Here is a 15,314-nt window from a genome sequence, read left to right on the forward strand (position 1 = left end):
GAAGCTATACGGAATTGCAAGGAGGTAACATTGTGCCTCCACAGGGTTACAGCTCTATTTTGCGGCCGCTATTATCTGATATACCAAAAGAATTGATAACTACCAAATGTCCAGTAAAAAAAGTGCATTGGAAACGGAAAAAGACGATTACAGGCCTTGAAACGGTCGATGAAAACTCAGAAGACGATAATAATTCAGAAGATACGGAAAAAACTGTTACTGAATTGCCAATTGCTGGTGCGAAAACAGCAGTAACAACAACAACCAATATTCCAGTTCGTGAAAAATCAGCTGACTCGGGCTTTGATAACTGTGATTCTAGTGGAAATATAATCGATGCTGCTGTGAAAGTAGATTGTGAAGATGGACGCACATTTTACGCTGATCATGTAATATGTACTATCCCATTGGGTGTACTCAAGGAGACGCATAAAACTCTATTTTCACCTGAACTACCACATTACAAGCAAGAGGCAATTGAAAATTTGATGTTCGGCACTGTAGACAAAATTTACTTGGAATACGATCGTCCTTTTATGAGCTCTTCTTTTTCGGAAATAATGCTTTTATGGGACGATGACAAATATGATATACATTTATCTGATAAAGAACGTAGTTCAGTCGAATACTTGAGTAAGAATTGGTATAAAAAGATATACTCGTTTGCGAAGGTATCTGAAACACTACTCTTGGGCTGGGTTTCGGGTCGAGAAGCTGAATATATGGAAACATTGTCACATGAAGAAGTTGCAGAAAAGTGCACAGAGATATTGCGTACATTCTTAAAAGATCCGTATGTGCCGAAGCCAAAGCTATGCGTGTGGTATGCATGTATATGTACCCTATTATTAGAAAATGTTCTAATGACTTTTTCGTTTGCTTTGTTATAGCACAAGTTGGAAGTCTCAGCAGTTTACTCGTGGCGCATACACTTCAATTCCTATTGGCGCAACTCAAGAGGATATTGAGTTATTGGCGCAACCCCTTTACGTCAATCCAAATGCGCAGAAGGTATGTATTTTGTCTACAGTTATAACCAGGGTTTTGGATTGGTTCATCAAAGCGATTTTTTGGCTCTTCGAACCGGGGTTTCTGTTCGGTTCAACGGTTTGGAAACAAAAACAAAGTGTTTGTGCATACTATATGTTTCACTTTTATTTAGTAGTAGTTAATCCAAAAAATTTACATATGTGTTAAAACATGTACATATATATATATATAGTATATATATGTAGCGACCGAAACCGCTCGTTTCAATCGTAACGCCAGATGGCAGCCTCAATAGTGACCAGGACCAGGTGAAAAACGATTTAAATTCCCTTGATGTGACCAATTGGCGCCAATTAGCAGATCGTAAAAGCGACTGGCGCGCCTTGTTGGACGTTTAAATGGTTATGCGAAAATTAAGTAAGTTATTCCAAAAGTTCAATATATTAATATTATTCGGAAGCCGCATTTTATCATCAAACGATTTGATTTTATTTATTGATGATATATACATACATACTTTCTCAGTTTCCACATCTGTACTGAATTTTGATGAGATTGATATAGTAAACAAACAAACAAAAAAACATGTATCTATCGAAAATCTATTTAATGATCTATTGAAGCGCTACGAAACGTAGTTCGGTTTTCGGTTCGGATCAAGCTTATGCGAACAGAAAAAAGCGGATATTTGGTTTAAAAATTTTTTCTTCATAAAACTGTTAAATTTTAAATTAATACATTACAGGGTAACGAGTTTGAAAAACTATGTTTTTAGCCGTAGCTCAAGATTTTTTAGGTATTTCGACATGAAAAACAGTATCACTTCTCAGGTATTTGTACCTTTGTATCTTTTATAACACCGTAAGAAATCATGAAATACAGTGAGATAAATGCCGCTGCTGTGTTAATTTCGCTATTGGTGCCGAAATCATCCTTAAAAACGATACAAGATGGCAGCATGGTGACATATCTACAAACATAAATAAACAAAAATCGTACTGCGTCGGCTGTCCCGTGCTGCCACCTTGAATCGTTCCGCCATGATCTGATGTAACAGAGGAACACTTACTCTTCGGCCAATTAACATCAAAAAGTTTCAAAGGGTTTTGAAGACATACATACATATATTATTATTTACAGTAAACATATATCCCACTTTTTATTGAATTTATCGTCCTTCCTGCGGAGTGGGGGCCGCATCTTTCTATGCTTCCGTAGGCGGGTTCTGATAAGAATACTTCTGGGTCTGAGCATCATCTTTTACACGCGTAACATGGCCTAGTAAGCGTAGTCGCTGTGTTTTAATCCGGTGGACTATGTTGATGCCAGCATTAAGCTCGTCATTAAATCTTCTTCGGTACTCGCCGCCGCCAACACGGATCTGAATCTTTTGAAAAATTTTTCTCTGAACCACTCTCAGAGCCACCTCATCATATGTTGTTAGTGACCATCCTTCTGCACCATATAGCACGTCGGGTACAATGAATGACTTGATTTCGTTTGCGAAGATGTTTTTATTTTCGCCCACAGCCCACCCAGTCCAAAAATGAAATTAATTGGGAATAGTGATTCTTCGCTAAATTTCTGGGCCGACGTTGTTGTTTGTGGGAATGCTGGTTTTTAACGAGGTCTTTTACTCTTAAGCAGCCGAGGCTCTACCGAGCTCTTCATGTAACTAGAGGGTGGGGAGCGGGATGGCCTAGAAGGTCCAATGTGGTTATAATAAATCGTTCCCGAGATGGTCGGGCATATACCTTAATGGTGCTTTGACTGGTCCGGCAAAGGACCATCAGCATGGAAACCACTCCCCAAAATTTTCTTTATCGCTAAAACAACAATAGTTGTTCTCTTTCGAATCTGGACGCGAACCAGTTTTGCCGGATACTTGTTTTTTCTTCTGTTAAATAACTGAACCATTACCCAAACCGAAGTCGGCGACAAATATTTGATCCGAACCGAAAACCCAACCACTTTTCAAAGCGGCTAATGGTTTATTCAATAATTTTTTTATATACATTCATATACATATTTTTATAATTTTTTTGTTTTCTTGCATTATAAAATTTCTTGGCATAATCAGATTGTTTAACATTTGGAAATTGATGAAATTTGAAAAGAAATAGGAAATAATGCATATATGTAATACTCCTATATTGCTAATAGAAAATGCTCGCAATGTGTTTTGAATTCGTAATCAAAACAAGACAGCCTATAAAATTTTTGTGATTGTAGCAGCATAAGTGTGACAAGAAAAAATTTAAATGTAGGTACATTCGATTATTGAATACAAAAACAAAAACGTTTAAACAGTAGTATATCGGCACTCTGATGTTTGGGAATGTACCTAGCCTTTTGTAGCAATATAGGAGTATTACATATATGGAAGAATGGGACCTAGTCAAAAAATAAGTCATTAACAGATAAAATCAAGTCGTTTGATAGTACAAAGCGGTATCCGAATTGTTATATTAAACTTTTGGTTTAAGTACCCAGATAAAGAGCTGCCTGCCCAAGCTATCATTTGTGTTCCTTCATCCCAGGGTTCTGTAGATAAAGAGTTTTTCACCTTTAAATTGACTCTCTCGAGGAAATATTGGTGAAATGACTACAGCAAATCAAAAAAATCAACAAATGTCAGCTATGGTTAGGTTACGATTTCCGATTTTTTCCAAGCTCAAAAATATCGCATATAAAAATTTGGCCCGGCTTGGAGACGATTAAAAGAGGTAGTAGAAAACAAAAAATCAAATTGAAATTTTTTAAATTTCCATAGAAATGTTTTAACTTTTATACCGATCCCCTTACTTGTCTACAATCGGGACCAAAATTTATATGTGATATCTTTGTCCTTGGTATTGCCGTTTGATGCGGTGAGACTGGAAAAAATCGAATTATAGCTGCTATGCTTTCCTGCAGTTTGCTTTCGTTCCACATGTGAACCTATATCTGGGAGTAGGAATGATAGTGAATAATGGTGTAGTGCGATTGGGGGTGGGAGTCGGAGTGGGAACAGTAATAGGAGTGGGACTGTTAGCAGGAGTGTGAAAGGGTTTAGAGCAGGAGTGGTGAGGAGACAAATGAAGTAAGGGTAGACAAGAATAAGCTGAAAACTGGAAGATAAAGTAGTGAGAATGGGATAGAGAGTGAAGAGGGAAGACGATGCTCACTTTTTGAATGTTGAGCTCAAATGGGTAAAAAACTATTCAAACAATAATTTTTTAAGAAAGTACCAACATAGTGTGTATCATCGTTTTAGCGTCAATTTGTATGACGAAATTTTTTTAGAATTTCTGGTTCATAGGAAATGAATTTAATTTTAGTTAAATTTTTTACATGTTCGAGTTCATTAACTCAAAATCTAAAGCATGATTTATTTTTAATAAAACAAAGCGTTTTGTTTATTTTTAATAAATAAAATATAACAAAATTTTTTACAAATATGAGTTCTGATTCTTAGGTTTGAAATTTTTACCAATATTCAATTATTTTCATATCGGCAAATAATTGGTCTTTCACGCATTTTTTTGATCGCTTTGACTTTAGCCCCTGCTGATAAATTTAATTTGAGACAATTTTAGCAATTTACTCAATGGTGCGGCGATGCGTATAAAAATACCAAATTTTCGTTATATTGTTTTAGAATGAGCTTTTTCTTCATCAAGGCTGCAAATAAATTGAAAAATAATTTGGTTTTTACAGATTTTAACAACAGCTTTAGTTACAGCTTCTTGCCAATCTAATGTTAAAGTAAAAGATGCCACTAAGTCGTTCATTGAAGCAGGCTCTAAGAGCCTTCCGCGATTTACAACCAGATTGACTGAATTTTGTGTGTGTTAGTGCAGTCGGGTGGCTTCGTGACACACGTATTTGTTGTCGGCTACACGTTGATGAAAATCAAAAATTTTTGATTTTGTCATTTCACGCTAGCTTATTTGATAGTCGCGGGGTGTGATTGGCAAAACGCAGTGTTGTATTTAGTTTGTGTCGACATTCAAAATGAACAAGTGCGCGGAAGAACAGCAATTCATATTAAAATTTATTGAAAATTATCAATGTTTAGCAGCTTTATGGAATGTAAAGCTTTTATTATTATTTAATAAAATTTTTATTAATTTTTTTATTATTTAATAAAACTGCTGTAGTTGCAAGTGAAAAAAAGTCATCATCCGATGACGGCATATTCACGTCCGAACGCTGCGGTTTCTCAATGCAAATGTTGATTGATGGCTTTTTATTTGATAGTCGCGGGGCAAGCGTCAAATACCCGACACGCACACATACAAAAATTCAGTCAATCTGGTTGTAAATCGCGGAAGGCTTTTATTATTTGCCTCATACTTTAACTTGACCATTATTATCCCCCTAATATTTTTCTTTTAATTATTTAGCCTGCTGTTTTGTTCGCTGGCGAGCATACACACGCGAATTTCTATTCAACTGTACATGGTGCCTATTTGACTGGTCGAACGGCCGCTCAATATATACTATCCAAAGAAGAGACAACCGAAATTGTTATGGAACCCGATACAAGTGATTTGAGCTCGTGGATACAAGGGATTTCACTTGAATAAAATGTTATTTCAAGTCGGTAAAAACAAAGAATAACAAAAGAATTGGCTGAGGAATGCAAACACAAATGAAATGAAGTAAACTTCTACTGAAATTTCATAAACTTTCGATGCAATAACTCTGAAAGCCTATTTAAAAGCTTTTATCAATGCAAAGCAAACACAGACAGGGCTGCCGGACGCGCAAAATAAAGAGAATTTATATGTAACAAAAAGTGAAGAGTTTTCCAATGTGTTTCAAGTTTTTATGAACATCCCGTCGGCCCATCCCAGCAAACTATTGGAGAACACAGTAGCCCAGATTAGATAAAAATGGTACATGACATAGTACATGTCAGGTTAAAGAACAAGTACTGTTTCTTTTTTTACAATCTACCGAAACAAGTTTATAAATCCCAATAGCTCTGTAATGGTGAATCGGATTATTGACATATGTGAACTAGTGACCACATTTACTTATTAAATCCGGTCTATTTTCATTTTTACAAATAGTTTGAAAGATTCAAATTTATTGATTGATTTTGAATCCGCGGTCGTATAAAGCAATAAGGGCCCGGATATCTCAGAGCAAGCTTCAAAAAAGCCCCATAGGGCATTAAAAAAACAAATATTTGAGACGGATAGGCCACTCTTCATGCATTTCCTGAAATAGTGCTTTTACGAACGGGACGCCGAGATCTTCCACTTAGCCGGCGAAATGAACTCGTAATTTATTTGCGGAAATTGTAAAGAATAATTAAACAGATATGATTTTGTTTTAATTTTAGCATTTAAAAAGTACGTAAAGATAAATTAAAAGAGTTCAGCAGTGTTCTGCAAAATAATAGCGAGAATAACTGCAGAGCGACTGTAAAATTTATGGATTTCAATGTTGAAATTCCATGGAAGAGCTATTTAACATTTTTTTTTACTTTTTTTTTCAAAATGTTTAGTTTAGAATATTTCGACAGAAGTAAACACGGCAGCCCTGAGCAAGGATCGTTTTGTTTTTTGTTAAACTTTTTTTTCATACATTCATCCTTCTCATTTTTTCTTATATACATATTAAGATGTTTACATAAGTTATTCATTGTCTTATTTATTTCCGTGTTACTTTAAGCAAGTATTTAAGATAATATACTTAAGAATTTTTATAAAGTGCGAAAAACTTGATATATGTATACACATACAAGTTGAAAGTATAACTGTATTAATATACATTTATGTATTTATGTAAATAGTTGCAATATTTTACCGACCTGAGAATTTACAAAGCGTTGCAAGTAATTTACTTATTTAAGTTGAAATCATTTAATAAGAATATTTCTAAAAATACCACATTGCGTTTGTATATATTTTTGCCTGCAATTAATAATTATTATTACTTAAGAAGACTTTTTGTCAATTTTTATTCAATTATTTAAGAAACTTTATTGACCTTATTCTTGGTTCCCTGCGGATGACGTAATTTGTAATTTGTTTTACAATGCTTCGATAATATTGTAGATTCCATGTTATAAAAGTAGAAAATATCGATTATTTTCAATCAAAATGCTCAATTTTAGATTCGAATTGAGCCGTGGTAAGGTCGTAGCATGCTCCGCCTACCATACCAAGGGTCCTGGGTCCAAGCCCGAGCAAAACAACATCAAAAGTTTTAAAAAAGGTTTGAATTAGGGAGTGATTCCAAACGAGGTTGTCCCTCGGCCGTGGTTTGGGAAACACTCCGAGTGCATTCATAGCTTCTCAGTGAAAATTGATCTGGTTGCAGCGGCCGTTCCGAGTCGGCATAAAACATATAGGGAAAACTGAAAAGGAGCACGACGCAAATTGCAAGAAAAGCTTGGCCTCGGAGATAAATCCCGGCTAAAAAAAATGTTTCTGATAATAATTATAGTATGAACAGATCAAATTTACTCATATTTTTGTGAAACGGGTCCTAGGTCGTTCCCTGAATTTGTTGCAATACATTTCGTAAAATATTCTGAGATAGCGAGTTCTTCAGCACATAAGGCGTTTTAGAAACAAGCTTTGAAGGTAGGCTATTAAACTGGCAGCCGTGAAAGCATGTTATTCCACTCAGTCGTCTTTGATTGTTGTTGTCGTGTTGACAGTGCTTCGCCCCATTCACGACCACTCACAAATTGGCATCAAAGTCCTCTAATGGGAGTCCAAGGAAACTGGACACATTACAATTGTGTCATATGGGGACACATCGTATGCAGGACATACATTACGTATGCCGGGGTCGATTCTGGGCAAGTAAGAGTTTAACCTGTTATAGTATCCAGAACGAAGTTGGGCCCGGTGACTCGTGTCTCCCTTTGGAAGCGAGTCGTATTTGGTGTTCTTAGCCAATGGTTTGAAGCCGTTATTAATATTAAACTCTTTTTACTGTAACCTGATTACTTGACGTCCTATTTCTAAAATTTATTTGAATTCTATTCTATTTTATTTTGGCCTTAAGAAGCTCTATATAATTTGCTGAAACAAAAAATATACCTTATGGGGGTACAACTCGTATTTTTTTTTTTAATCTTAATTGATATTCCGGGATCGCAAACTTTTCGGTTTTTCTGTGAGTTCCTAGAAGCTAGTAACCTTAAATAATTCATTTTTTTGCGATAAATCGAAATCTATACCATTTTGTGCTCTGCCCATTACATACGTATTAAATGTTAATCTTATGACAATGAAAAATTGTTTTAACAATGATTTTTTCATATCTACTGCAACTAAATTTCCCACCTCCATTTATAGGCAGCCGTAAATTTATTCAACTCCCTGTTGTTGTTGTTGTTGTTGTAGCGATTAGTTACTCCCCGAAGGTTTTGGGGAGTGTTATCGATGTGATGGTCCTTTGTCGGATACAGATCCGATACGCTCCGGTAACACAGCACCATTAAGGTGCTGGCCCGACCATCTCGGGAACGATTTATATGGCCACATTAAACCTTCAGGCCATCCCTCCCTCCCCACCCCCAAGTTCCATGAGGAGCTTGGGGTCGCCAGAGCCTCGTCTGTTAGTGAAACGGGATTCGACGCTCGAAGGTGAGGTTGACAATTGGGTTGGAGAAGCTATATATTGCGCTACACAACCCCTTGAATCCCTATTCAACTCCCTAAAAGTATGCTACACATTTTTCATTGAAACTTAAGGACTTTATTAATATCTCAAGTTTTGAATTTTACCTGCAGCAAAATAAAACGGTGCTTTGAAGGAAAGTAATATTAGAATATCGGCGGCCACCGTGGTGTGATGGTAGGGTGCTCCGCCTACCACACCGTATGCCCCAGGTTCACACCCCGGGCAAAGCAACATCAAAATTTTAGCAATAAGGTTATTCAATTAGAAGAAAATTTTTCTAAGCGAGGTCGCCCCTCGGCAGTGTTTGGCAAGTGCTCCGGGTGCATTTCTGCCATGAAAAGCTCTCAGTGAAAACTCATCGGCCTTGCAGATGCCGTTCGGAGTCGGCATAAAACATGTAGGTCCCGTCCGGCCAATTTGTAGGCAAAATCAAGAGGAGCACGACGCAAATTGGAAGAGAAGCTCGGCTTTAGATCTCTTCGGAGGTTATCGCGCCTTATATTTATTTATTTTTAATATTAGAAGTGTTCTAGACGGGGCCATCCTTCAGCAGTGCTCCAGCAAGCCCTCCCAGTGTATTTCTACTTTGAAAAACTTTTCAGCTTCAGCATTTATATTAAATATTTATTTATCTAATATTTGAAATCACACATAGTAAGGCTAAGGCTCCAGCTATTAGGAGTGATACGGCAGTCAGACATAGAAGCAGCAAGTGCCATAGGTTCTAGAAAGCTTCTAGTATTTTCCAAAAGAACGAAATTATTGTATAACATAGATATTGGGTTTTGATAGGGGTTTTCAGTTTGCTCCAGAAAACATAAGCATGCGGTTTTTGTTTTCCATCGTGTTACACAAGCTACTCGTAGCAAGGCCTTTTTTGTACTTTGAGGAGAATTTTCCTAATTTTCTGTTAAGCTTGTAGTAAAAAATACTATATGTTAAATGTGTGTACATAGAAAATATTAATAGCGCGCAAATATTAAGTTATTTATTTATTAAAATACATACAAATATCACATACCTAGAGATACTTATATTTATTCACGATTCTCAATGTTTGCACAAGCATAAATGGTAGTCTTCATGAATGCATATATTTGAAAATGTTTATAATCAAAAAAAAAAACATAAGTCTTATGCAAGCTGGAAATGTGTGTCGCAAAAGACAATAGTATGGAATCACAAATTATAATCTTTTGTTAAAAATTTGATGAATATAATATGTAAACACTTGCAGCAGTAAATATCGCTTGTATTTTAGCGACAAGTACGTACTATAGTGTAGTAATTATTTAAATTGATTGTTAATGATGTATATGAAAATTTTCTATGAATGATATTTAAATGCTAACGAAACTGTTTTATTTGACTTAAAAAACATTGCAAAAATTGTATTTAATATTACTGAAAAATGTGGAAACCAATAAATTATTGGTCGCATTTCTAAAGCGTAACTGATTGCCTACTGCTTTATGATGACTTTAGAAACCGCTGGCAGATCCACCCAACAGGATTGTAAGTAAGATTCTTCATCAATGCTTGACAGTTCAATCAATTTCTGATATTTGTTTACGAACTAAATTTATGGTTTTAATATTTTTGTGGAGTTTGAAAATTATTTAAGAAATCCTTTATTTAATTAAGATTAGTTATTTCATTTGACAACTGGCCTTACGTTGAAGTTCCTAAAAACCGAACAGAGGTGCAACAGCGACAAATTTATAACTCGTTAGTTGCGTGTTAGAAATGATAGCTATCATATATAATACGATTTAATTTATAAATACAATAGCGCATAGTCATAGTCAAAATAAAATAAGTTTTAAATTAGTTGTAGCTTTTCTGACAGATAGCTAATAATAAATTATGTCAAAAATCTGCATCTAAATTTAAAACCTATTTTATTTTGAATATGACTATGGGCCAATAACTACAGCATTTTCTCTTCTGCAAATAATGTTACCCCTTTGCCGTCTTAGCCTTCTTATTGGTAAGTTTGTTCTTTGCATAATATATAGGCGTATGAGTAAGCAAAAACGCACCACTATCTACAGATTGATATATTGTAAAGAACGCTAGATGTCATAATATGACAGCCGGAAAAGTAACATCAAAAATAAATAATACATTTTTTTTTATAATGTTGCCTGTCCTCGGCAGTAGTCCGACAAACCCTCCAAGTAATTCTGGCGTGAAAAGCTTCTCAGTGAACGTTCGGGGTCGGCATAAAACATGTAGGTTCACTATAGGAACAATTAAAAAGCAACAGACCACCAACTTGAAGAGAAGCTCTTCTTTAATATCGTCATCGGTAAATTGCGCCCAATCATTATTATGACTGTTATTAGGTACCCTAATTTAAAGGTAACAATGTAAGATGGCAACTTTAGTTTCATGAGAGATAATGATATTAGGTTATCTGGAGATACAAATATAATGACGTACAATAAAGTTACAAAATACAAATACTAAAACTAGGTTTGTTTTATTTCTAAACAAGTCAGGTATGGACGACACGAAGTGAGCTTCACACAATGGGCTGCTGATACGATTGTTTCTTGACATATTTATTATGTGACTCGAATTGACATTTAAATTTTTTTTTTTTTTTTCAAATACGAAATACATTTGGACATTTCACAAGAGGGTCGTATTAGTAACATTTTAAGATTTGATTTCTTTCCATGGTTTCCAATATAAAACTTGATAAAACCATGGCACATACGGCAAATAGGAGACCTTGAGAATTGCTCTATTTATGCCTTTCGGCGTTGCCCTGAAATATGTAAGTCCCGTCTTAAAAAGTGGCGCTACCAATTTGGCAGAGAAGCTCGGCCTATAGCAGTTTTTTTTAGTTTCATTTAGTTATTCGTCTTCATCTATTACATGACTCAATAATCGGTCGCGAAATTCCACATGTTCTAAATTGATTTTCTAAATATCTTGATCTATGTCTCATCTACACCTTTTTCAGGTGAAGTTCAGAAAGTTACAATTGAAGCTCAGAATTTTCAATTTAATTTCAGTAAATTACAATTGAAGAACAGAAAATTAAAACTGAAGTTCAGAATTTCTATTTGTAGTTCAGAAAATTACTGATAGCCATAGCAGCTAGTGCTCTCTTTTGTTAGTCTTAAAATTTATTTTAACCCTAAATACATAATAATAATAATAATAATAATACAATTGAAGCTCAGAAAATTACAATTGAAGTTCAAATTAAAATTCTGAACTTCAATTGTAAATTTCTGAACTACAATTTTAATTTTCTTAACTTTAATTGAAAATTCTGAGCTTCAATTATAACTTTCTGAGCTAAAACTGAAGAAGGTGTATCATCTTGTGTCATAAATATTACAACCTAATAGAGCCCGAAGCTTTATTCAAAGGGTTTCCTGGATTTAGGGAAGTTCCTTAAAACTGGAAAAGCAATTTTCCGAGTCCGAAAAATTTAGTGTCTAGAACCTAGTCGGGATGTTAGGCACATGAGCGGCAGATGATTAAGTTGCCGGTTCAAAATGGGAGGATAAACGGGCGGATAACGACTAAGTCGATGAACGGTATCAAAACTGCCGGTGAAATCACTAATCAGATATATGAAGTCAAATGCATTCGAAGAAATGAGTAAAAGGATAACTGTTTGCCGAATACCCAAAATTACCGGTGCGTCGGGAAATCAGGTGACGATGCAGCTGGTCAACAGAACGGCCTGTGGAGTTAGGTGAGAGTGAACATTCTAATGGTGGAAAGCATTTGACTGGTGAATGGTTAATGGTGAAGGCGGCCAATGAGCAAACAAACGTTTGATTACAAAACCCTCCAAATAACAAGTAGGTATAGGTATTACTGTACACGCGGTTTGAGAAAATGTTTTGTGGCACAGGCAACATTTATTTGCCAAGGTCCAGTTGTAACATGCAATAAGAGGGTGGGATTGAAATGAACCTAGAAGGCCTTAAAGCAAAGGGGCCAGAGGAGGACGTAGACGTCAAGACAAAGTTGTAGGAGGGGGACAAATAACCCAATAGTGCTGTGAGTCTTACAGATAAACTTCCAACGCAATAAAGTATGGCCGAACGAACTCCTAGTAAGTAGGAGGGTTCCTTTGACCGGAAGTCATGGCTCTCATTGGACTTCCATCGAGCGGAAGAAAAATAGGCATTTATTAGAGCGACACACGCAGCGGAAGCAAGATGGTCGGGCTAGTACCTTAATAGCGCTTTATTAAAGAGAATTTACGAGCTCTAGAAACAACAACAATTAATGGCGCTTTGTTACGTACCGGATCTATATCCGGCAAAGGACCATCATCATCGATAACACTCCCCCAAACCTTCGGGGAGTGTCTTTGCCGTTAATACAACAACAACAACAGGCCCTACTCAAACCCTTTGAGGGGATGATGGATGTGAATATCCACAACACAACATACTTACACCAAAGGCAAGTCGACACACACGGCACTTCTTACGAGTGGTAATAAACTTAGAAAAAGCCTTGGAACATAAGGAGTACGCCTTATGAGACTTCTTAGACATTGGCGGGGCTTTCAACAATGGCTTTGAACCGGCGATCATGGGCGGTCTTAATTACATTGAAGTGCATCCAGCCCTAACCAAATGAACTGGTTGTATGAGGTACGCCGTAGGGTGGTTTAGTACCACCTTTGCTGTGGACGCTGGTTATCAACCAACACCCCAGGAGGTTTGATGAGGGACCCGTCAAACTTTCGGCGTTCGCAGATGATGATTAAGTTGTCATAAGTGGAAATTGTTTTCCAAAAATTAGCTCTTAAATAGATCGAGCGTCCGTGTATCTAATATCGGGTTGACCGCCATCTACGTGATAGAAGGTCCCGAAATGGACTAGGCCAAAGCCTAGAGGGGTAACCCTGCAGGATAAACCTTGTACAAATTATCCAGTAGTCATTCTATATAGTAAGTTGTCATGGAAGCTCAATGTGGAGAAAAGAGTGAAGAAGGCCCGGCGGCTCTTTATGCTTGTAAAATAATAAAAGTGGCGAGTACAGAGCCACAAAAGATGTTGAAGGTCAAATATATGCCATCCTTAGATCAGATTCTAGCAGCTGGACTGCCCCATACCCTCCTGCGGCGGTAAGGTATTCAGCCCAACCCCGCAGTGGCGGAGTGAGAGGGTGGTGGCAAAGGGGGAATCTTGCCCCGGGCGCTACTCTCAGGTGGCGCCAAATGGTCCGCAAAGCAGAACTTCCTCGATAATTTGTATTTTTATTATAACTGACTTCTGGAAAAAACTTTCTAAACGAAAAAATGTATGCATATATCCGGAACACTTGCGACAGGTTGTGAAATATTTGAAAGCATACATATATCTTTTTTTTCCACTTTCAACGTTCCGATGGGAATTATTAAAAAATGCTTTAACAAAAACTGTCAAACGTGAATCTGAAACACGATGGAGCGCCAGAATACAAGCGGTTAGCGTTATCGTCTATGGGCTAGAGAATGTAATAGAACACTTAGAACAATAAGCAGAGGACACTAACGCCACAAGCGCCCTGCAAAAATCGCGAGTACTCCATGCATGTATGTATGCAAGTCCACCGGCTTTGGCCCACACATTCGAACCTAGATAATCTACAATTACAAATTATATATAATTTTTCGAAACACCCTAATGTATATGACAATGAATTTATATCAGTGCATATAGCATGTAAAACATATAAACCTGAATTATATAAATTGAATTTACACACATAAAATAATAATTTTTCTGAAACACCCTAATATACACTTACATATTTATTATTTCGCAAAAACATTATTTTCTCTGCCCACATGTGGCAAATATTTTGGGTGGATAATATTTTGCATAGAGATCAAACGGGAAAAACTTTGGCTTTGCATTGAGATCAACGAACCTGCTGGAATTCTAAACAACGATGGGAATACAGCAACGCAATAAGCAACACACATATGCCCCTATTACCGTTTACAACTCAACTCTGGTTGGGTTGAAATTTCGCAATTTGGTATTACAGATTACAACTCAACCTGTCAAAAAAAATGTCGGTTGAGTTGTATAGTCTTACAACTTTTTGTGCCATTACCGTTTACAACCTTGTGTTAGTGTAGTTGTCAAAGACGTCAAAATCTTACAACTGATTACTAGCAGTTGTCTCATACAATTTTGCAGTTGTTTTGAAAAAATGTAACGTTTTACAAGACGGTCCACCACCTAATTTTTAACAAAAATTTTCAAAGTTGGTATCAAAAGCACCGTTTCGACCTCCGATTTAGGATTCCGAAAACAAAAATTAAAAATTTAATTTCTAATAAAATCTAATTTGAAGTGGTTGTTGTATTTTTCCAGATTTTTTGTACACACTAATGCAGAAAGGCGTTGGACCCACTCAGGGTTATTTTTACAAATCGCGGCCAAAGGCCGCCAACGCAGAAAGATATTCTGTGCAAAAAAACTGTGGAACAGGCGTCATATTTTGGATACTCGGGCCATTTTGTGGGTTTTGTAAATATTTTTCGACAGAAATAAAATTTTTAATTTCCGCTTTCGAATCCTAAAAACGGAGATCGAAACGCGTCTTTTGATACCACTTTAGATAAGAGTTAGATGGTGCACAAAACGCTACCAAAAAAAAAAACAAAAAATTTAAAGCGGGTAGTTAAACCTTTTTTAATCAAAAAATA

At 36.3% G+C, this 15,314-nt stretch overlaps 1 protein-coding gene across 1 annotated transcript in view; it reads left to right on the forward strand.

Annotated features, from left to right (window-relative positions):
* LOC137236736 (peroxisomal N(1)-acetyl-spermine/spermidine oxidase) overlaps positions 1 to 6,931 on the forward strand; it is a 33,989-nt gene extending 27,058 nt beyond the window's left edge. The window contains exons 3-5 of the mRNA XM_067759704.1: positions 1 to 823; positions 891 to 1,011; positions 5,379 to 6,931. Coding sequence (XP_067615805.1) covers positions 1 to 823; positions 891 to 1,011; positions 5,379 to 5,561 — 1,127 coding nt within the window. The 3' untranslated portion in view covers positions 5,562 to 6,931. The remainder of the gene's footprint in view (positions 824 to 890; positions 1,012 to 5,378) is intronic.
* The last annotated feature ends 8,383 nt before the right edge of the window (positions 6,932 to 15,314 follow it).

The sequence above is a fragment of the Eurosta solidaginis genome, chromosome 1 (genome assembly GCF_040869045.1).
Source record: "Eurosta solidaginis isolate ZX-2024a chromosome 1, ASM4086904v1, whole genome shotgun sequence".
In the NCBI taxonomy this organism is placed as follows: domain Eukaryota; kingdom Metazoa; phylum Arthropoda; class Insecta; order Diptera; family Tephritidae; genus Eurosta; species Eurosta solidaginis.